Below are 25,471 nucleotides of genomic sequence, written 5' to 3'. Positions count from 1 at the left end.
GAAACAAATGTTAAAATACAATAGTGTGTCTTTATATCAGGTTGTCTAAAAGGTATTAAATTTGGTGTCCGAATTTAGAATATTGGAACTTAGAATTTATTCTGATTGAGAAATAAGTTATGTAATCACATATAATCAATACTGTTCAATGATCTGCCATACTTTGGGCAAAGACCATAATACCGTCTCTATGGAATTTTGTGGTTCTGGTTTTAAGGAAATTGACACGTGGTTTTAACACCATTTCAGGAGTTCTGCAAACATTAAAACAAATGATAGTCCAATGATGCTAAGTCTAGGTTATACGGCGGATGAATTAAAACCTCCCAGCCAGTTTCTTCCAATTTCTGACGGGTCATTTAAGATGTATGTGGTCTTGTGTTATCTGCGTGATATACGATAAACTTTCTGTTGACGAGCCACTAGAGTTTCTTTTTCTCTTTTTTTAACTTTCTACGTGTACTTGTTCTGATTGTTAACTGTATGGGTCCAGATCTATGGTTATGTCCAGGAAGCACCAGATAGTAACATAAATTTGCCATTCAGTCTCATCAAACGTGCATTATAACTTTCCTGGCGTCAGTATGGACTTTGACACAGACTTTGGAGTTTCTCCTCGCTTCTATTTTATTTTTTATTTATTTTTTTTGAAACGAAACAAATGTTAAAATACAATAGTGTGTCTTTATATCAGGTTGTCTAAAAGGTATTAAATTTGGTGTCCGAATTTAGAATATTGGAACTTAGAATTTATTCTGATTGAGAAATAAGTTATGTAATCACATATAATCAATACTGTTCAATGATCTGCCATACTTTGGGCAAAGACCATAATACCGTCTCTATGGAATTTTGTGGTTCTGGTTTTAAGGAAATTGACACGTGGTTTTAACACCATTTCAGGAGTTCTGCAAACATTAAAACAAATGATAGTCCAATGATGCTAAGTCTAGGTTATACGGCGGATGAATTAAAACCTCCCAGCCAGTTTCTTCCAATTTCTGACGGGTCATTTAAGATGTATGTGGTCTTGTGTTATCTGCGTGATATACGATAAACTTTCTGTTGACGAGCCACTAGAGTTTCTTTTTCTCTTTTTTTAACTTTCTACGTGTACTTGTTCTGATTGTTAACTGTATGGGTCCAGATCTATGGTTATGTCCAGGAAGCACCAGATAGTAACATAAATTTGCCATTCAGTCTCATCAAACGTGCATTATAACTTTCCTGGCGTCAGTATGGACTTTGACACAGACTTTGGAGTTTCTCCTCGCTTCGATCACAATATTTCTTGCATATTGTTGTTATAGATCACCCACTTTTTATCACTTGTAATCAACAGCTTCAGAAATGAACCGAGTTACGTTTTACTTGAGATTCGTAAATAGATATTCAATCCAGTAAATGCTTTTGAATCATATCTTGAGGTACCTGAACGTTAAGCTTCTTTATGCGGCCACCTTTCTTCAATGGTTTCCATTGTTTCGTAAAGTATGTTTTGGTTATAAGTGATGTCATAATTGCTTACATGCCTGTCTTGCTTGACTTTTGCCGGAATAACATGCACCTTTAACGTGCTTGGATCCTCACAGCGAAGAGCATCTTGCACACAGATATTTCCAGAACCAAAGCGACTGAACCATCATTGGCCGTTGCTTTTGATAACAAATCCTGCATGTATGAAGCACAAAGTCTTTGATTATAAGAATTCCAGACACTTTTTATACATCTACTAGCTACAACAGTCAGTCATGAAGTGACGTTGGACCTAAATCCGCTGCGACGTATATTCTCTGAGCTGTTGGACATTTACGCCATTTTGTCCGCAAAAGGCTCAATACCTTTTTCATAATACTAGATATTTGGTGGAGTTTCAGTATTCAATCTAGTAGAAACAACAAATATTTGGCCAAATCGTGAGTTATAAATCTTATAGTTCCTTCTCTCGTGACTCTTGCCAAAATACAATTCCATTCTGGCTTAGTAAAGACCCACTCATGCCACTTTCTTTTTTTATTATCAATCGGACCAGCATCTAAATATCATCATATAGGGTATCATAAATATCATCATTTATCATATACCAGCATCTAAATATCATCCCATCATATAGGGGATCATACATATCATCATATATGATTTCAGAGGCTAATTCAGGGGTCCACGTATTAAAGATAAAACTTGTGGGAGAATTTACAAAGAACAATGCAATTAATATCATACAACTGCAAAACTAAGTTACAAGCAATCCTAAAATATGTCACAAAACATACACGGAAATATCCTTCATTGGCACTATTTGCTTTACCTCCTTGTAAAGATATAGTAGAATTTGGAGGTCAAAGGTTTAATAGAAGAACCTTAGAATTCAGAAAGAGTGTTTGGCTGATGGATTTCTTCGGATGAAGTTCGGAAAACGACAAGTACAATTTCGTGTTTTATTTCATAAATACGAGGCTAGTTCAATAATTAATGTCCCCGGCATATTTAAAATACTTGAGCTGGGATGGCTGATGGGAGATATTGTAACCTAATGTCTTAGATGCCTATATGTTAAATTTGAGAACCATAGCTGCTATATTAATATTCTTTTTTGTCGTTTCATTTGTGTGAGGTGGCGCCTAGCTTGAAAAATGGAGAAAGCCCAAGAACGAGCTGTCATCAAGTGCCGGAAAAAGAGGTTAAGCCCTCGATTCATAGTGATGTTAAAATTGTTCCGCACCGTCACCTACAGACACACAAAATTCTCAAATCACAATTCAGCACTTAGCCAGAAGCGGAACTCAGATTTCTTCAGTCGCACCGCACCAACTAAAGCGAAGTTTAAACTTCCACAGTTTATATTAATAACAGAGATTGTGGAAGAAATACTATTCAATTATTCTTATACCAGACTGTAGAGCAGATAAAGCATTGAAAATTCAAACCGGCTGGCGCCGACAATCAGCGGGCGCCAGCGAGACGGCGACGGCAAGTCGACAAGTATGAAGTAAAGCCGGAGGGTCACATTGCAGAAAGTCGTCCTCGTCACACGTGGAGACAACAAAGGCTTACTATTGTTGTTGCATTGCACAATAGTCTTCCCCACGGCTTCTCGGGCATAAAAGTTTTCTCGATTACAGATTATTTAAAACATAAAACACGATGAAATGGGTTTTGAACAGTCTCGCTTGCAAACTGTATTATACAAAGCCAATACAAAATTCCCAGTTCATGCTTACATATTAAGTTTTGCAAAATCCAGCTAGATTCCATACAATTTGAGGAAGGATTATTTTAATGCTCAGCGCGTAGAAAGTTTTCTTTTTATTTGTAGACCTGTATCTAATTTTTTTCGTACTTTACGTATTTTACGTAAATTTCGCGTTTATACGCGTAATTACCCAACCCTGCGTAAGACATATCTGGAAGATCAAACATAGTCTCCATAAGCATCGACGACCTTCAGCCAATGTTCTGGAAGGCCATAGATTCCATCATGGTAGAATTTAGTGGACCACGAAGCGAAAAAGGTATCAATTACATTTTGCATCTCTACTAGGGATTCGAACTGGCGTTCTCTAAGACAGGGCACAAAATTTCCGGTCGCTAGGTTGAATTGGCGACTAGTGTTCCGTAGGAATGGTTTCTGCCTAAACTCACAGAGCTTCGCAGTTTCTGTTTCGCACGAAAATAATTGTGCGAGTGAGAATTATCATACTTTGATTCGAAAACTGCAATCGACATCTTTTACTTCGATGCAGAGAGAGCTTTAAACAAACGTCAAGCTAAGATAGTTTTTAACATGTATATGAATTGTCCAATTCAAAATTGATTATCCTGAATCTAATTGTTTCGTTTTGAAATGTTATGCTCTGATGTAGTCTCTTTGTCAAATCAAAGGCTGTAGGATGGAGGACCTCTCATAATTTGTACTTGAAAGATGCTGGTGACCACCATTTTGGGATTGGCGAGTGCGTCTGACTTCGAAATTTTGCTCTCTGCTCTAAGATGATTGTCTAAGTAATGCAACAAATTATATTTGGAAGGTGTAATGTCCGGGGAGTACAACGGATGCAATAGTGTTCCCCATCCCAGGGTCATCCTAGCCACGTGTGGTTTACCGTTGTCCTTTAACAAGATTACCCCTTTGCGTTCAAAAGTGCTGGATTCACAGTTTTGAGTTTTTCTTGAACACGGCTCAACTGCTGACAGTAAACAGTTGCATTAATGCTCTGACCAGCTGGTAGCAGATACGGTGCACGATGCCGCAAGCTGTCCACAAACACACAGGGGGACCTTCTTCTGCTGTAGTGCTGGTTTCGGCTCTTTCGGCACCAGTTCATGGGATGCTAACCAATGATGTCGGCACCGTGGAGCTCCATACAGGTAAGAAACACAAGTGTCTGCTCGCGTTGCCTTCTGGCCCGGAGTCAAATCATGTGGAACCAATCGACCCAACTTGTAGTGCTTCCCAAGTTGATGGAGTGTGGTTTCTCCACTCACACTGAATTGTAGTCCCAGTTCCTCACATGTCTGGTCACTGTTCGCCTCAATTGCTGACCGAAGATCTTCATTTTATACATGTGTTGGCCTTCCGGCACATGGTGCGTCTTCGAGTATTTCGTCACCGTCTTTAAACTTGTTAAACCACAGCTGCACTGTCCACTTTGCCACGACACCCTTACCAAAGTCTTGACATACCTTTCGCTCCGCTGTAGCGGTGTTTGACCCCAGTTTCTACTCGTACAGTATATACGCAGTTAAGAGCTCTGTGGCGGTCCCATGTTCACTCTATCCTTACGCAAATTCAAGATGTAACTGAAATGCGATAACCAGGTAGTATGTTGGATATACCTACATCAACAACTGACCTTAGCCTTATCTCCATTCGTATTCAACTCAGAATGTGAGGGAGAATTAAACACAGACTTTCGCAAAAGCGACAGGACTTTTTTGGTTACCTTTATATGTTATTAACTAATTTAAGGCAAAAAGTAGAGTACTTCAGAAGTTTCTCAAATAACGAAGATGAAACACAGTACACAAACTTCTCATTAAAAATAATTGGACATACACTCTAACGTTTTCGAAAAGGCACCTTTTAAGAAGGTTAAAGGTGAAATTTCAATATATTTTCTTCACACTTAAATTTTTGTCTTATTATTACGGGAAGACGGCTGAACAGTTTGAAATGTTTTTTTGAACGTAGTTAGCACTTGGGTCCAGCCAGAAATTTTATCATTTCAATCTATTGAAGTAGAATCCTATTTGAGTTAGTCAGATAAAACTCACGAGGAATATTACATTTTTGCCATTGCTGAATCAAAATCATGCTTTCGTTCAGTTTACTGCGTCTATTACCATGATCTTCGTTCATTGTTCTCTCGTAAGCTAATCGAACAAATTCTCGATTTGTAGATTAGTTTGAGGCAATTCTAAAGCACCAAGGATATATGAAACAGGAAACTCCTGTTTAAAATGGGATCATAACCACTTTGTATCCCAGGCAGTACATTTACAAATCATTCTTGAATGAGTGGTCAGGTGCTAATAAAGGAAGTATTTTAGTCATTCGAGTAGGCACAGACAGTTCCTGTAAGAGACAGTTCCATATTCGCTGTGAATATTTGACTCGGATATCCTGTTAGTCTATGAATGTACTGTACATGTCACGTATATGTGAGCGTAATTACCGTGTTTGAAAAAGAAAATAAAAACAAAGAAATTGAAACGTTGTTTATTTTGTCCTTATAATGTTTTATAATGCAAACTACTTAACACGATTTGCACTTCAATTTATAATTTCTTTTAATTAAAAAAACTGTGATTCAGACTTTATTTACTATATAATTTATTTACTCTTTACTATATATAATTCATAAGCAGTGGCGTATTTAGGGGGGTGGCTTCCGGGCTTCAGCCCCCCCCCCCCGAAATCTTACTTAGTATAGTAAAGTAAATGAAATATCTTGCAGAGTTTTCACATTTCCAGGCAAAGCCCCTCCTGAAAGAAAATCGTAAATACGCCACTGTTCATAAGTAAAACCTGACAATAGTAATCCCTACCAATCACTTACTAACAAACAAGCAACATAGTATGAATCAGCACGTAAACCTACTACCATAAAATTACTTATAAAATATATTAGTACAGGTAGATGCATTATATGTAAATTTATTACTTACTGGTGACATTTAGTTTGACTTCCGTGCCATTTTCTGTTCCAAGTAATGAAGAAAAATAAGTAATTTTATTTATTTTAAGATTCTCTAATTATTAGAATTTGTTATTAACATATTTATAATTTTAGATTCTTATATATTCCCTGCCATCTAGTGAATATCAGAGCAATTTCCTACTTATTTATAAAAAGAATCTTTTATGAAAATAATCTTTAACAATTAATTTTAAAATTCTCGGTCCAATGGTCGTTGTGCGTATTTCTTTACTTAACTATTTACTAATATTATTTTATGAAAACAAAATGTAAATGTTGAAAGACACTGAAAAATTGTGTATCATTCATATCGGTGCGGCTTCAGCAAATAATCATAATGATAAGCGAGACTTCCGGTGAAATTGAGTTTTTAGGTTGAATGTGTTGGGATCGAACCACAGAAGAGTATGTAGGTAATTTAATTTCGGAAATATATCAGCAAATGGCAGGAAAAGCTTGTTCGGTATGTGTCATTTGCGTTAAATTGCAAAGGAATATTGAACTTCTTTCTCAGTTTTTCTTGTCTTCTTCACCATTATCTGTGTTTATACATTAGGTGCATCAGTCATAAGGCCAAGTACGCTTAAAAATGTGGTTTTAGTGAATTACGAATACAACGATACTTGTATTTCATCACTCTTTATTATATCTTTATTTGTATTTTGTGGGCAGAAAATAGCTACTTTTAAATTATGCACAAGCTATTCAAGAAAAAGAAGAAGAAATATATGAAAAAAGGATATATAGATATAATTTCTTTGCAATTGTTATACGTTGCTATTTTGTTAATATAGTAATTCGACGATGTGAAATTTGTTGTCATAGCAACAAAGGATAAATAGTTATAATTTCGGATCCATCTTTTGTAAGCTACATGAACAATTCTAAGGAGTGTAATTGATTAATTTCTTATGTGACCTAATAAAAGGTAATATTTAAATGCAGTGCGTAAAACGTTTTATAGTGATTTTCCGTAACCTTGTTTATATAAATACACAAACTGAGGACCTTTGAGTAAAGACGTTCTATATATATATATATATATACTACTAGGTCTACGTTAGCTATAGGTAAGAATATTTTGCATCTTGTTCTCTTTTATTCTGTTCTAGTGGTGAAAAGAATAACCTAAGGTTAATTATAGGTCTATTCTGATCTATAGTTCCTCTTGTTGTAGGTAGAAATAATACGCAGTTTTGATAATACTTTTGGTTGTGCTTGTTACGTAGGAAGTACAGGACTGAATTAAAAAAAAAAGGAACGTAAGCCTTCATAGTATACAAGTTTTCAGTTGCCTACAGTAGATCTAACATACCATTTGCATTATTTGTATTCAATTGTTTAAGATGAATAAAGTCTTTGGCGTGGGAGACGCAGGTTCCATTCTCAGCGGCAGCTCATGTGGTTCGGATTCCACGTTAATCAATAGGTCCCGTCTCATATAGTCTCGCTGCTGAAAGGTACGTTAAACTCAAAATCCACTCAACTCAACTCAATAGTCCTAGTAGTCATTTTAATTATAATGTATAACTTGGAAATACGCTGAATATGAAAGAAATAGGTACAAAATATTCCAATATATGAGTGTGTCCACTTACCCCATACAGTGTGTCAACCAACCCACACCCGCGGCAAGTTGACACATTTCATTTAATGTTATTTTCACACGTCTAGCTTCCATAATATAATACAGATAATATTCCACATTTTTGTAATTCGTAGGAGATAGTATAACGAGTTTGCCAATACTTCCTTTTCTTTTCGTGAAAATTTACCTCACCAGTTATAGTCGACAAATGAAAAAGTGCGTCAACCATTCCCGGTCTCCCCTAGCAAGTTTGTTTCCGAAACAAATATACCTACCAGAAATCAAACGTGGGCATACAGACACAGAAAGTTCACTTGTTGGCCAGTGATCAGGTCAACAAAGGCGACAAAACTGACTAATAACACTGTTCAAGAACGAAAATGTAAATTGAACAAAATCAGCTAATTCTTATTGATTTTGTGGTGCTGATCACGAATTTGAAAGTTATTTTCGAATATTAGCTCTACTTTTCGTTTTACAGGCATGTCTAATAATAACGCTTTAAAAATAAATATATTCGCTTCGTTTGGGGTAAAATGTTACACTGATCCGGCAACACTGGAGAAACTATATGAACGCTTGGTTTCATTGTGTTCCTTATCTCAGTAGTGTTCTGCTATTGTTAGAAAAGACAGATTTAGTTCAGTTATCAGCGTTTTGGGTGTGACGTTTGTGTAGTGCAGGACATAAAAATACAACTACAAGTACGCAAAAATACTGGTATTTCGAATGTATATTTTTAAATAGTTGTCGGAACTATTTCAAGTGACATTTTGAGGATTTCAATAAACAAAAATGCCGCGAAATTGTGTAAACAGTGCGGATAGCTTCTGCTACGTGTTGGGAAGTGACGTTTTCCTCACAAAAGCAGACTATAACACCACTAATAAGAAAAGCCTATCAATATTACTTTGGTTGTAAAATTGGAGACCAAGATAAATCTCGGGTACCCCACATTGTGTGTAACACTTGTGACAGCAATCTAAGAAATTGGATTAATGGGAAGGGGCGCTCAATGCCTTTTGCAGTGCCCATGATTTGGAGGGAGCCAAGCGACCACATCAGAGACTGTTATTTTTGTATGGTTCCTTCCGTCAAGAAGGGAATTTCCACGAAGAAGAAGCGGGCCTTGATTTATCTTCACATTCTTTCTGCAATGCGCCCTGTTCCACATGGAGAAGGACTACTTGTTCCAGACCCACCTAAAGAATACGATCTTTTTTCTGATGATGATCAAGAAGTTGAAGCTCCTGAATCAAGTACTTCGAAGGACCCTACGTTTGTTGTAGAAGAACCTCCATGTGAACCACATAGACTTACTCAAGAGGAACTAAGTGATCTCATCAGAGACTTGGACCTTTCGAAAAACAAAGCCGAAATTTTAGCGTCACGCTTAAAGAAATGGAATTTATTGCAGGAAAAGTAAATATTTCAGTGTATCGGAATAGGGAGATGATGTTCACTTCATTTTTTTACTATGGAAGACACACTTGTAGCATGTACAGATGTAAATGGTCTCATGAGGGCACTTAAAATTAATTACGAACCTACGGAGTGGAGGCTCTTTATAGATACGTCCAAGGTGAGTTTAAAGGCAGTGCTTTTACATATTGGAAATGAACTTCCTTCAATTCCTGTAGGTTACGCAGTTCATATGAAGGAATCTTATGAAAACTTGAAACGTTTACTTAAAGCCATTAAATATTACAATTTTCAGTGGCTCATTTGTGGTGACCTTAAAGTAATAGCACTGTTGCTAGGTATGCAGTTAGGGTATACAAAGTATTGTTGCTTTATATGTGAATGGGACACTAGAGATCGTGGATCTCATTACCGCAAAAGTGATTGGAGTACCAGAGAAACTCTTCAGCCGGGAGTGAAAAATGTGCAGCATGAACCACTGGTAGATCGTAACCGAATTTTGCTTCCCCCTCTACATATTAAATTAGGTCTTATGAAAAGTTTTGTTAAAAGCATGAACCAAGAGGATGAGGCCTATAAGTACCTAAGAGGACAATTCCCTCGATTAAGTGATGCCAAAGTTAAAGAGGGTGTTTTCATAGGGCAACAGATTAGGCAATTATTCAAAGATCACAAGTTCGACGAAATTCTCCAAGGTGAGGAGAAAGCTGCGTGGGAAAGCTTGAAGAGTGTTTGTTCATAGTTCTTGGGAAGACACCGAGCAACAAATTACAAACAACTGGTAGCAAAGTTGTTATTGTGCTACGAAAATCTTGGTTGCAATATGTCTCTGAAACTCCACTTTCTTCATTCACATCTAGACTTCTTTCCCGAAGATTGTGGAGCAGTAAGTGACGAACATGGTGAGCGTTTCCATCAAGACATTGCAGCCATGGAGAAGAGATATGAGGTAAAGTGGAGTTCTAACACATTGGCCGACTACTGTTGGACTATTGCAAAGGATGCTCCAGATGTAACCTACAAAAGGCAAGCCAAGCGAAGACGCTCAAAATAAAATAAACATAATCCTGTACAAGGGATCACTTGAAACTTTTGTCTACATTGCAGCGTAGTTCTTGCACAAAAAGGTATTTGTACATATTTTTCATGTTTTGGTGTTAATGCTGATTTTTATTACGGAATTGTTAATGTTTAACTTGACCACGGTTACTTTATTTTCTGTATCGCTCTGAAACTGGTATTTGCGCAATTTTGAAAAAGGAAGTACAAGGGTATAGAAAGCTATAGGTTAGGGTACTTCTCAACTCCCCAACTTATCACATCACAGTGAAATAGATAAAAAAAAAGTGAAATGTCGGTTTTTACAAGGATTTTGCTTAAATGTTCTATAAATATTAATACATTTGTATATATACAGCTACTGTTGTACAAGGGCGTTTTTCTCACAACCTGAGCTAAGAAAATTCTTCTATTATCATTTCCTTTCATATTATGCTTAAATGAATGTAAAAATCGCAATTTCAAAAAATTTACATCCTTTGATCAAAATTTGTTGAACAGTGTAATTTCTCTTCTGTCAACATCATATAAAATACTTTCAAATATTCTATTAGCAAGATTGACCTCATACCCAGATGAAATTATTCGAGACTATTAGTGCGGATTTAAACGAAATCGATCAACTAACGACCAAATATTTACCATTCGTCGAATACTAGAAAAAAAGTGGGAATACAATACCCCGGTACATCAACTATTTATTGATTTTAGAAAGGCGTACGACTCGGTTAGGAGATAAACATTATACAACGTTCTTACAGAACTTGGAATACCGAGAAAGCTAATTACATTAATTAAGATATGTTTAAATAAATCCCAAAGTAAAGTCCGAGTAGGAGAATTTTTTTCCACGAGCTTTCACGTCGAAAATGGCCTGAAACAAGGATATGCGTTGTCGCCATTATTATTTAATTTTGTTGTGTAATACGCTATAAGGAAAATCAAAGATAGTAACCAGGGCCTACAGTTGAACGGTATACACCAGGTTATGGCATATGATGATTATGTAAATTTAATAGGTGATGATAAGAGAACAATAGAAAGAAATGCAGAGATCTAATTAAACGCTTGCAGGGACATGAGTTTAGAAGTAAATGTAGAGAAAACTAAATACATGAAAGTGCGTTGGGACAGTAATACGGCAAATTATGGATACGTTAAAATATTAAATAATACTTTTGATGAAGTGGATACTTTCAAATATTTAGGATCAGTACTAACAGACGAAAATCATATTCACGAAGAAATTAAATGTCGACTAAAAGCAAGGAATTCGTGTTAATATTCGGTTCAAAATCTCTTGTCGTCGCGAATTATGTCGAGGAATCTGAAGCTTAAAATATATAAAAGGATAATCATGCCTGTTGTTCTGTATGGTTGCGAAACATGGGCGCTTACTCTGAGAGAAGAACATAGACTGAAAATATTTGAGAACAAGATCCTGAGACGAATATTCGGACCCAAGAGAAACCGGAATGGGGAATGGCGGAAACTTCATAACGAGGAACTACATAATTTATACGGATTACCAAACATTGTTAGGGTCGTCAAGTTTAGGAGGCTTAGGTGGGCGGGTCATGTAGCTAGAATGGCAGAAAGTAGAAACGCTTTCGAAGTCTTGACTGAAAGACCAATCGGAAAACGACCATTAAGAAGACGTAGGCACAGATGGGAGGACAATATTAAGATGGATCTCGCAGAGAAAGAAATACAAAGTAGAAACTGGATGCAGTTAGCTAAAGATAGAAGTCAGTGGAGAGCTTTTGTGAACGCGGCATTGAACCTCCGGGTTCCATAGGCCATAGAGAGAAAGAGAGAGAGAGGCGATGAAACTGACCATTTAACTAACTAACAATTGAAGATGCTTTCTAAGATATTGTACCCAAAAATTGCCTTTTTCAGTTCTGTATGGAATTTTATTGGTAAGAAAATAACAATTAAAGTGACAAATCACAGGTAGCCAATCAGAGTCCTTAAATCTTAATTTAGTTGTATTCAATGTTTAAAGCCTTTAACATGTTTTGTTTAATACCAAGTTTTCGAGGCTTGGGTTAAGAGATTTAGAAGTAGACAATTATTATTATTATTATTATTATTATTATTATTATTATTATTATTATTATTATTATTATTATTATTATTATTATTATTTTGATGATAGCTTAACATTCATTTCAGAAGCGAGGTTATGTGAAACGAGGTCCTACAGATGAACGTGAGATCCGAACTACACTCGCTCCGGCCGGGAATTGAATCCGTAGATCCTAGGACAACAATGTAAACACTAATCGTTACCCAGCGGAAAGCTCACATTTTATTACATAAATGAATGATAAAAATGATTAAATTTACACTTGAAAATGTCGAAGATAATAGACAAACATTATGAACAATTTTGTGATAAATTAAGCAATGACTTATATTAAATTAAACTGCAATAAAGTGCAAGGTATTGGAAGTTAGAAAAATTATTATTTCTTTATGTTAAAACACAAGTTTCTAGAATAGATATGTAATGTATCATTTGAAATATACATATTGAATTCGATTTTCAATAAAGTCAGAAATATGTTGAGAGTTTTAAGCCTTGAGGAGCACACTTAAGATTAACGTCCCGTTGTTATAATGTTATCTTTGCAAACTGATTAGGGATAAATCCATGGAGTGACCCCTCTCGGAACCACAAACTCTTTTCCGATTTCTTTATAAATCAGCATAACTAATTGCATTACTACTATATGCAATGTGAGGTCAAAGCCTAATTTTCCTTTGCACATATGTTTGAAGGAACAAGCAAAGGTAGCGACTTAGGAAATTTAATAATGCCTAAAATCGTCTACTTTGTTTGATAACACCTATTTTTGATAGAACTATCTATATTATTTTTTTAAAAGGTTTGTGAATGTTTCGGAAGGTTTGCAGAATCTATATTCTTATACACAGGCGTTGGATACAAATGAAAAATCATTATGAAGAAAATAGTCTTCAAAGCGCCTTCTAGAACATCCCTTTTTAGTTGTTGTTGTAGTTGTTTTAAGTTTAGCGTCCCGTCCAGCAGCAAGGCTGTTGAACGCGGGTGCCTAACCGTATGAGCTCCGTTAGGTAGTTGAAGCTCATTTTTGAAAAACAGAAAGAAAAGAAAAGAAAAAAAGAAAAAGGTATCAGACCATTATCAGTTGTTACTCGTTGGAAATAGAACAAAGTTGTATTACACTTGATGTTGGTAAGCACTAACGAAACTAGTTACGAATTTCATGACCTAGAAACAGTCAGAGCCAATATGACTCAAGCATACCCGAAAACGACTAAAGATCGCCATACACATGGCTAATTCTAATTGTATCCTTTCTCACTAATCTAGTAGCTAGCGCATGCATCTTTGGTTCACACAGTTCCAGTTGCGATTCCGATGGGAAATCATTAAAAACTTCTTTCCACTAATATTTATTTTAATAACAATCCCTCTCCTTTAGGCTAGAGTGTATAACCGTGGACGTGTAACTATTTCCTCTTTTACGTTTATTTCATGATTTACATATAATTCGAAGAAATATTATTCTCTTCCTCTCATAAAGCTTCTAATTTTCTTTCTTCTTGATGTTTGCGTCTCTATCTCAATGCTCAGAAATTCAAGACAAATTTGCAGCAAGCACAGACAAATTCGCAGTTCCTTCCCCTTTTGTTATCTTTACGTGCTTAGCCAACGAAATAAAGTATGGAAAATAACGCTCCCTTACACAAGAAAATAGACCTGCTAAATCGGAAGCGTTTGGGAATGGGTGAATTGGGGAAGAGAGTATCTAAGTGCTGTTTGCCGTGATGCGAAGTGAAGTTCCAATCAATAAATATAGGCCTACAGTACCAAACTCAAAGACAGAAATGCCAAACTTCTGAAAATGAAACAATATTCACCATAAGACTTAACAAAATAAATTCAAACTATCTTTCATCACAACGCGGAGTTGGTTGACACGCATGTCAATCTACCCCAAGCCTTTTGTGTCGACCAACCCCATCGTGCCACGTCAGCTTATTTGCTTCCACAAACAATGACCATGAGTCATACACTGTTTCTCTCAATGCCTGTTGTAGGCGAAATAGTAATCTTTGAAATCCGTCGATCCTTGTTTTCTTTACTAATAAATTACTATCTCAAATCACATAAAAACTAGGATTATAAAAATTTACTTGCCCTCTCTAAAAAATGTTTTTTTTTTTCTTCTCAACTTTTGAAATGTTCTATATCCATGACAATACAACAGCAACTGCGTCGTTCGTAGCCACTATTATGACATGAATATAGGTGCATTTCGCCAGCCCCCCCACCTTGGAGTTTCGAAAAAAAACCTATGCCAATCGTTTGTGCTACGTTTGTGCCGGAATGTACCGCAAAAATTTTCGTTTGTGCCACTTCCGGTACGAAGTTATAATAGTTTTAAAGTGGGGGGCTGGGGAAACGGCAGCCCCCCTACCTTGGAATTTCAAAACGAAACCTATGAAAATCGTTTGTGCTACGTTTGTGCCGGAATGTACCGCAAAACTTTTCGTTTGTACCACTTCCGGTACGAAGTTATAAGAGTTTTAAAGTGGGGGGCTGGGGAAACGGCAGCCCCCCCACCTAGGAATTTCGAAACAAAACCTATGCCAATCGTTTGTGCTACGTTTGTGCCGGAATGTACCGCAAAAATTTTCGTTTGTACTACTTCCGGTACGAAATTATAAGAGTTTTGAAGTGGGGACTGGGAAACGGCAGCCTCCCACCTAGGAATTTCAAAACAAAACTTATGTCAATCGTTTGTGCTACGTTTGTGCCGGAATGTACCGCAAAAAGTTTCGTTTGTACCACTTCCGGTACGAAGTTATAAGTGTTTTAAAGTGGGGGACTGGAGAAACGGAAACAACCTAAAGTGAAATTACGAAACAAAACCTATGCCAATCGTTTGTGCAACATTTGTGCCGGAATGTACCACAAAAATTTTCATTTGTACCACTTCCGGTACGAAGTTAAAAGGGTTTTGAAGTGGGGGCTGGGGAAACGGCAGCCCCCCCACCTAAAAATTTCAAAACAAAACCTATGCCAATCGTTTGTGCTACGTTTGTGCGGAATGTACCGCAAAAATTTTCGTTTGTACCACTTCCGGTACGAAGTTAAATAGTTTTAAAGTGGGGGGCAAACTTCAGAAACATCAAATTCAATACAAGTAGAGTTAGAAACATTGAGTTAACGGCAATCGTTAGTGCACTTAAAAGCACTAAGCACTAACGTTAGTGCTATCATATTTTGGGATTTATTCAAGATTTTTGGTGGGGGGGCCAACTTCAGAAATATCGAATTCTATACAAATAAAGGTAGAAACATAGTGTTAACGGCAATCATTAGTGCCTCATTAGTGCATTTAAACGCACTAAGCACTAACGTTAGTGCTACTTTATTTTGAGATTTATTTAAAAAATTTGGTGGGGTGGTCAACTTCAGAAATATCAAATTCTATACAAATAGGGATGAAACATGGGGTTAATGGCAAACGTTAGTGCATCGTTAGTGCACTTAAACGTACTAAGCACTATCGTTGGTGTTACCATATTTTGGAATTCATTCAAGATTTTCGGTGGGATGGGCAACTTCAGTAATTTCAAATTCTATACAAATAGAGATAGGAACATAGAGTTAACGGCAATCGTTAGTGCATCGTTAGTGCACTTAAAATACTAAACACTGACGTTAGTGCTACAATATTTTGGGATTTATTCAAGATTTTAGATGGGGGCCAACTTCAGAAATATCAAATTCTATACAAATAGAGGTAGAAACATGCAGTTAAAAACAATCGTTATTGCATCGTTAGTGCACTTAAATGCACTAAGCATTAAGGTTAGCATTACCATATTTTGGGATTTATTCAAGATTTTTGGTGGGGCCAACTTCAGAAATATCAAATTCCATACAAACATTTAGTGCTTTCTAGAAGCACTTACGATACACTAATGAATGGCATTAATTTTTTGTTAGTGCTTGAAGTTGACGCAAGTTCACCGTGCCCTCCAAAGATATTGTACCTGTAGCACCTACACTAATGAAGTACTAACGTTAGGGGTTGGTGCACTAAGAACCACTAACAATTGCACTAGAAGATATCATTAGTGCTTTTCAATATGGCGGAAATTTGATGCAATTAAAAATTCTCAATAAATGTCTTATAGGAGTTTAGTGACATGTAATTGTCCATAACTACACTAATATTGAAGGACAAACGAAACTGTTAGTGTTTTCTAGAAGCACTAACGATGCACTAACGATTGCACTAGAATAGATCATTAGTACTCTTGAATTTGACGGAAATTTGATGCAATGAAAAATTTCCCATAAATTTATTATGTGTTTCGTTACATGTAATTGGCCATAACTAAACTAATATTGAAGTTCTAACTAAATTGTTAGTGTTTTCCAGAAGCACTACCAATGCACTAACGAATGGCACTAAATATTTTTTAGTGCTTGAAGTGGGGGCGCTATGTTCACTCTGGCCTCAAAAGGTATTTTAATTGTAGCACATTTACTAATGAAGCACTAACCTTAAGTGTAGATGCGCTAAGAAGCACTAACAATGCACTAACGATCGCTCTAGAAGAGATCATTAGTGATTTTGAATTTGGCGGAAATTTGATTCAATGAAAAATTTGCCTAAATTTCTTGTGAGTCTCGTGATATGTAATTGGCCATAACTACACTAATAGTGAAGCACTAACGAAATTGTTAGTGCTTTATAGAAGCACTAACGAATTGGACTTTTTTACCGTTAGTGCTTAAAGTGTCGGTGCGAAATTCACGCTGACTTCCCCATAGGTTTTTTTTACTTGTAACACCTACATTAATGAAGCACTAACGTTAGGTGTTTGTGCTCTAAGAAGCAATTACGATGCACTAACAATTGCACTAACAGAGATAATTAGTGCTTTTGAATGCGATGGGAATTTGATACAATGAATAATTCCCCATGTGTTTCTTATGGGAGTTTTGAGACTTATAATTGGCCATTTCTACACTAATGGTGAAACACTAACGAAACTACTTGTATCTTCTAGAAGTACTAGCAATGCACTAACGTATAAAACTAATTTTTTCGTTAGTGCTTGTAGTGGGGGCTAAGTTCACGATAATTTCGAAAGTTTTCTTTCCTTGTTACATTAGTGCTTCCTAGTGCACCAACACCTAAGTTTCGTGCTTCATTAGTGTAGGTGCTACACAAACCTAGCACAAACGATTGCAATAGGTTTTGTTTTGAAATTCCTAGGTGGCGGGCTGCGGTTTCCCCAGCTCCCCACTTTAAAAACCCTTATAACTTCGTACCGGAAGTAGTACAAACGAAAATTTTTCCGGTACATTCCGGCACAAACGTAGCACAAACAATTGGCATAGTTTTTGTTTCGAAATTCCAAGGTTGGAGGCTTCCGTTTCTCCACCCTCCCCCCCACTTTAAAACCCTTATAACTTCGTACCCGAAGTGGTACAAACGAAAATTTTTTCGGTACATTCCGGCACGAACGTAGCACAAACGATTGGCATAGGTTTTGTTTCGAAATTCCAAGTTTGGAGGCTGCCGTTTTTCCAGTCCCCCAACTTTAAAACCCTTATAACTTCGTACCGGAAGTGGTACAAACGAAAATTTTTGCGGTACATTCCGGCACAAACGTAGCACAAACGATTGGCATAGGTTTCGTTTCGAAACTCCAAGGTGGGGGGGGGGGCTGGCGAAATGCACCTCATGAATATCGGGAGTACCAACCGCTGAACGTGGAATTAATTTGCAGTGTGTCAACCACTGCAACCCGCCCCTGTCAACCGACCCTGTGTGAACCAGCACCGGTATCCCCTAGTAGATTGAGTTTCATATTAAACAACAATTTATTTGCTATTTTATGCTATATTTGCTACATTACAATTAATTAATTGATGTTTGCTCAGTGGGTTCCTCTCCGTTTCATACAGCCTTGACACTGAAAAGAAAGCAAACTGGTAACCCCAGCAATAAATAAGTTCATGTTTGATACAGTTTCCGTGATGACTTTTCTAAAGCATGGAATGCAAATTTCGATGGAAAATCAAGATGTAGATATATAAGGTATCATATGATCACATTACTTGTCAAACTGAAGCAGAAGGTGGAAAATTATGCTTCTAATTGGGGGAAGGGACAATTTCTCTTATATTAAAATTTCCCTCTATTTATGTCTAAATTACCGACTGTGGGAATTTGCTTAAGCTCGTGATTAAAAACTTAGTTTATGAACTCTTATATAAAATTAAGAGAAAACTAAGGGGGTAAACTGGGGTCAATTGTATAAGATAATTTCCCTTTGTTTCTTCAGATTGTGTCCAATGTGAGTGTTCATTTAATTTGAAGATGTGGTATTCGGTAAGTTAAAGATAAGATGTATATAAACTCATATAAAAATAAGTGAAAACGCATTTCAGCGTTTACAAAAATTCCTCCCCTAAGGGGGAAATGCCTATTGAAATGTGAAGAATGTGAGTTATTAGTTTGAAATTTTTTTGAGATTTGTAAGTAGTCTGCCCTTCAGGCTGGACTCATTGAATAGGTTTTAAACAATATTGCATTAAAGCATTTGGCTTAATTTACTGGTAGTTGTAATTTAGTATCTAATTAATTTGTGCGCGGATCTCTTCAGAAAAGTTTGAACATCACGTCATCCTTTATGATTATTTTAAAATTATTTTAGATATATATTGAACATCCTTTAAATTTTCTTAGTGGTAGTGGAAATTAATGCCCATAGCTTTTGCTAATTTGTTATTCTAATATGTAGAGAGACCCAGAACACCGCCTGTCCTATAATCTTCTGATTGCACTGCTAAGTTTCGCATTGAATCATGGTGAGAAAGTTACAACATCTGAAGATTTACTGCACTTGTTTTGTGAGGTCTCTATTGAGTTTGTGTATTCCTATTGGAAAAGATTGTTATAAGGGAAGACATTTTTTTTTTTTCATTACAAACATTGTTGCTAGAACATAATTGCAGTAAATCTCAGTAGACTTAGTGTATCTCCTAGGATTTTTTAATCATTGAATACGTATGTTGAAGGTATTGTGATTTTGAAAGGACAACCGAAATGCCAGAAAGTTGATAAGCAAAATAATTCGATCAGTTACTGGAAAACTGCTCATAAAATATTGAAATTGTGTAGGGAAGATAATCCTACACCTGCACTATAGACGTATTAATAATAATAATTTGCTAAATATTTTCTATGTTTGAAGCTATTTCTTGATACCTAGACAATTAAGTTAGGAATAATCCAATAGCGTCAGTTTAGGTTGTGCTTGAGAAGGGGAGCGGGACAAGACTCTCTGAAATTCAGAGTATTACTTTTTATACTATCAAAAACCAGGGGGAAATTGCCCTTTGCTCTCCCCAAATTATCCCTTGCAACTATTTACATGGTTTTATGTTTCATCTCACATTAAATAGTTTTACATATCATCACTGTTTGTCGAAAAAATGCCATGTGCAGAACTGGCAACTTTCCAAGATAAGGAAAAAAATGGGTTCAAATCATTTATATTATTAATGAGTGTCAATTTTGTTTCGTTATAACGAGAAAAGAATTAAGAAATCACATATATTAATATACGGGAAGACGAACATTCTGTTCATTTTGTAATATATAATTCATATTCGATGAAAATCTCACATACCTATTTTTCGATTCGCAGCGACGATATATTCAGCTGAAAAGTATGTATGTACACTACCGTATTGATCTCCCACAAATTTGATCATGTTTGATTTCTAGAAAAAGTACGCAAGTGTACGGAATTTAACATAAACGATGTATCTCTGTTCTCTGACAACGCTGCCATAGGTTTGACGTCACTCGTAACCAACGCAATTTGCACACACAGTTGCCGCCTCCACAAATATAAAAGCCGCGTAATACGTACATAGTACACTTGTTTATTTATTTATTTATAACTGAATTAAGCTTATCTCACTTCAACCAGTGTTTCATAAGAAATTTTAAAAGATACGTAAACGTTCTTATAAAACAAATAGCCGAGTATACAATATTTACTGTATTAAAGATTAATTATGAGCAAGCTGGAGTGGGTATGATTTTTAATATGTCGGTTCAATAATGTATTAGAGCCTAGATTATACTGTTTTTTTTCAGTTTATAGGAGGATGTTGCGTTGATTATGTCGAATACTTTCATTGATCAAACTATCTGATTACAAGTGTCATTGAATGATCATTGACCTAAAAGATAAATGTTATTATTCTGTTGTTCATATACATACATATATATATATATATATATATATATATATATATATATATATATATATATATATATATATATATATATATATATATATATATATATATATACCGTCAAATGGGGTGAATAGAAACATGGGGGTGAATAGAAACAAAACTTCCAGATTAGTTTTGGATTTATCTGGACGATAAATTAATCAAGAAAACTGAAATTTTTTAACATAGCCTTATACGGCTAAAGTGTTCAGGGCAGAGACAAAATGTTTTACTGAGTTGGAAACAGTGAGGTAGACGGCAGTAGCATTAATGTGTTACTGAAATCTTAGACGGTATTTTAGCGCTCCTCAAACTTTCTTGGTAAGTATGATATTTCCATATTTGTTGCATCTGAACATATGCCTATTTTGTAGTTTGTTGTTTCATTTACTGACGTTCATAGTAAAAGTTTTCCTTTTGTAAATTATTTTTAATCAAAATTTAACTTTACTGGGTTATTGTTATGATTTTTAATTAGTGGGGTGAATAGAAACACTTCTTGAGGAGTGGAAAATTCTTGAGGAGCGGAAAAAGAGACCTGGTAGAAATGAATCAACCACCCTTAAGGACAAATTTCCAAGTCTTCTTAAAAACAAGAAATGTGTGACAAACTGAAGGAGGAAAATATCAGGGCTGGATTTGAAAAGTGTGTAGCTTTTCCCCTTTGTCGAGGCCAAATGCTGAGGATGCTGCCAAAAAGAGACAATGAACGAGAAGAAACAGAACAGCAAAAGACATCTCAGACTGTAAACCGTTCCCTTATGGTTTTTCAAGAGCATGAAGAGAAGATGAAAAAATTAAACAAGAGAACAAGAGAGTAGGAATAGATGTTTCTGGTAAGAGTTTTGGTTTGTTTTCTGAAAATGATGCATTTTCATCAAATCACAACGAAACTCAATCTACCCTTGTATAGTCGGAAGAGGAGAAAGACAACACTCCAGAAGACAACATTCCAGACGATCACGAACTAGATGATGGTTTTCTAAAGCTGGTGATTTTGCTGTGGTAGTTTATGAGAAGCTAAAACTCGATGAGACTATTCACTACCCAAGTGCGAAAATGTGAACATGATGGATATTTGGGTGTTTTATAAGAAAGCACATAAACAATGAAATTTTCGGAAACTTCTGAAGAATCGTTCTTTCTACATTAGGATATTGTTACGAAACTGTTGGGTTTTATTAGGAGTTCGTCAGCACGCTTTAAGTATATGATAAGTTCCGGGCTCCTTCGTGGCTAAGCGGTTAGCGTACTCGCCTTTGGCTTGGGAGACCCGGGTTCGATTCCCGGCGGGAGCTCATATGGTTCTGATTCCACGTTAATCAGTAGGTCCACGTCTCATATACCCTCGCTGCTGAACGGGACGTTAACCTCAAAATCAACTCAACTCATGATAAGTTTCCCTGGTGATTTCAGTGGTTTAAATCTTATTCATATATCATCGAAACTGTATGGTCGTTTGTACCTATATTGTGCATTGTATTGTTTTATAAGTTTGTAACTTATGTAATACTGGTCTTATTGAACTTATATCGTGCAGGTATCAAATAAATAGTTCGTTTCAACAAATACGCTGTTTCTTTTTACATTTCCAATAGTATAAAAGAAACAACAATGAAAATAAAGTCATTGTTTCTATTCACCCCTACTCATGGGGTGAATATAAACATTAAGAAAAATCAAGGTGAAGAAAAGTGGAGTTGATAAATTAATATGACGTTTACTGAACTTCATTAGCATATTAAGACCTTTCTTTTGGAATAATCTGATACGCGAAATCTTTAACATCACCAGACTTATATACTCATATAGCCAAAAATGTGTTTCTATTCACCCCATTTGACGGTATATATATATATATATATTACCATGGTCATGTTGTTGGATACTTGCTTTCTGCCAAATTACGAGTAGTATCCGAAATGATAACAAATATTCTACTTACGTTAATATACTGCTCTTTCTAGAAGTTTCAATGTTAATATGGTAGATGAAAACCACTGCATGAAGTTTGCTCTCATCTAATGACGTAATGTATAACTTTTAGCATTGTAGAATTATATACATTTATTTCGATAAAAGAAAATAACATATAGACAGCCAACATTAAATTCGCGTTATCTTTGAAGATCTTGACGGATTGACTCTATTTATGAACACTTTCGAAACGATTGCTCTATCAGTTGCAGAAATCAGAATTCAAATATCCACTTTCATTCAAGAATTACCGGTATCTTTTTGGAGTAACGGGCAGGCGTAGGTCACCGTTACTCGTTAAGATGTTAACAAGAATAGTCTAATAACGCATTTGACCCAAATAATTGCTCAATCTATCTAGTAGTAAGAACATAATTTAAAAATCACTTTCGTTCAAGATTTATCATGTGGAGTAACATACGCACTTAAGTCAACGTAACCTGTTAAAGTGTCAAGATATTAATGATTTCACTTCATTATCAGACTCGGTCAAGAGAACAGAATTCAAAATTTCCTTTTCCCTCAAGAGTTATTGCTTGGAGTAACGGACGTACATACATACTAACATTAGAATATTCCCACTTTCATTATCTTAATAAAAGACCTAATAGTGATATTTCAAAAAGAAGAATCACTGTTTTTTTATATTCTAAGTTTTCTTTTAATGAACGGTAATTTATACTTTAATGTCCGACGATTATGCCCTTAAGGCTAAAGAAGGAATTAAGAAATTACCCTTTCGGACCCGGTTCATTTTTGGCTTTTCCCGACATTTTCAATTAGTGGCTTATTGCTCAAACACTATTTATCCGATTGACATGGTTAAATCCTTGTTTTTGAAACAGAGATGTGGCTATTGTTTGGTATAAGTTACATTACAGTGTTACCAATAGGAGCGAACTTATTGAGGGAAATGTAGGGGTGAAAATTTAGGAAAAAAATCCCTAACCGAATTTCAAGATTTTTGTAGCTGGCACCACTGTTACCACATAGGTCCAATTTAACTACAAAATTCTTCGGTGTATTGACACGCACGGTAAAAACGTAAAGTCGTTTTCAGTCATACAAAGACAGAAAGGAAAGATTCTGTGTCATCATACACATTAAAGTTTGACACCTTTTTACGCCTCAAAAGCAAAAAGCAAGAGATATGTTATGGCTACAGCTTCCATAATTACCCTATTGAAACTTTTTATGGTGCGTTCTGGTAGCTAAACACGAGGCTTTCAGGTAAGTGATACGTTTGTTTCAATGTAGCCTGCAAGAGGGAAATAATAGAGGGGAAAAGGGAAATTTTCCGAATTATTCAACTAAAATCGGTAATTATTACTTTTGCCTGGAAACACTGCCATCAGACAAACTCAAACTATCTGAAAAGAAACCTTGGGCCCCGCTAGTATATCCTACAAGTATCATGGCGATATCTAACAAAGTACACTGAGAAAAAAAATGTAGGTGGCGTACTTAAAAAGGTAGCTTACTTGCGTAATTCCTGTAGTTTTGGACTTAACGTACAGCAGACCTATAACTGAAAACTCATGTTTTATAATACTTTCTGTATAAGTGTCCCATCTGTACGTACTTTCCGTATGAAACAATATAGGCTGTCAGGATTTCACATACAAATGGACGTATATAACATATAGCTGACGAAGGTAACATAACTATATGCATGTGATATACGGAAAAGTGTTAAATGTCAGACATCCTGCAACGGCAGGATGTAACATCTAAGGGCAGTGCCTATGTAGCATACGGACAACGTATGCTCCGTACTGATTTCTATAGTAAGCAAGAGGATATCATATCTTTGTACAATATATCGCTGTCCGGAGAACGGATTTTTCTCTGTGTAAGCTTGAAATTTTATATATATATATATATATATATATATATATATATATATATATATATATATATATATATATATATATATACAGGGTTTTCATAAAGTATGGACGGATTTAATTCGCTTATAATTTACATAAAAATGCTCATATTGAAATCAAATAAAGTGCAAACGGTAGCGGAAGGATTAAATTTTTACCTGTAATCTGCACCAGCTCAGTTCATTCACCGTCACACCTCCAACTGGGCGCCTCATCTGAGAACATGATGGCTGAAAGGAGAACGTCGCCATGTTCCAACTGCTTGAGCATGGCGTCACAGAAGTTGAACCGGATGTCCAAATCTTCATCATGCAGATCCTGGACTATCTTGATTTTGTAACCTTTGGCCTTGATCGTCTTCTTGGCTATCTTAAACACGGTTGTCTGTGGAATTCCGAGTTCCATGGACCGTCTAGTAATCGACTTCTGTGGGCTGTTGATGATGCTTTCCCTTACCCTGCTCACTGTTGCAGGCGAGGTTGGCGGCCTCCCACTTCGAGGACGGTCCAGGACGCTTCCTGTGTCCAAGAACTTAGCATGCCACTTTCGGATTGCACTCTCAGTCGGTGCCGGCTTTTTGAACTCTTTGGTGAACTTTCGACACACCAGAATTGGTGATTTTAGCTCTGCGTACCACAGAACACATTGCGCTTTCTCTTTCACCGACGCCATCTTTGATACGGTAAAAAATAGTCTTCTCAGGGGAGTTTTTCATTTATTTATTTCTTTAAAAGACATACACACCAATACAGCTTACAACTTACTTTTAACAGTCAACATTGAAACAACAATGAAAACAACAATGGATGGAATTTGGTAAGAAACTGACCCTTGCCCTCCCTCTCTCAACGTGTTCAGAGTTGCCGCTTATCTAACAGTGTTGCCAACTAAAAATTTAATCCTTCCGCTACCGTTTGCACTTTGTTTGATTTCATTATGAGCATTTTTTTGAAAATTAAATCAATAAGCAAATTAAATCCGTCCAGACTTTATGAAAACC

The 25,471-nt window shown here is 36.0% G+C and overlaps 1 protein-coding gene across 1 annotated transcript in view; it reads right to left on the bottom strand.

Annotated features, from left to right (window-relative positions):
• Positions 1-25,471, bottom strand: part of LOC145666096 (uncharacterized) — an 89,488-nt gene that overhangs the window by 6,073 nt on the left and 57,944 nt on the right. Inside the window, exon 4 of the mRNA XM_081733188.1 lies at positions 6,169-6,201. Coding sequence (XP_081589314.1) covers positions 6,169-6,201 — 33 coding nt within the window. The remainder of the gene's footprint in view (positions 1-6,168; positions 6,202-25,471) is intronic.

This window comes from Thermobia domestica, chromosome 12, assembly GCF_964235325.1.
Source record: "Thermobia domestica chromosome 12, izTheDome1.hap1.1, whole genome shotgun sequence".
NCBI classification, from domain to species: domain Eukaryota; kingdom Metazoa; phylum Arthropoda; class Insecta; order Zygentoma; family Lepismatidae; genus Thermobia; species Thermobia domestica.
The sequence above is the reverse complement of the archived record's forward strand: the minus strand, read 5'-3'. Positions and strand labels throughout refer to the sequence as shown.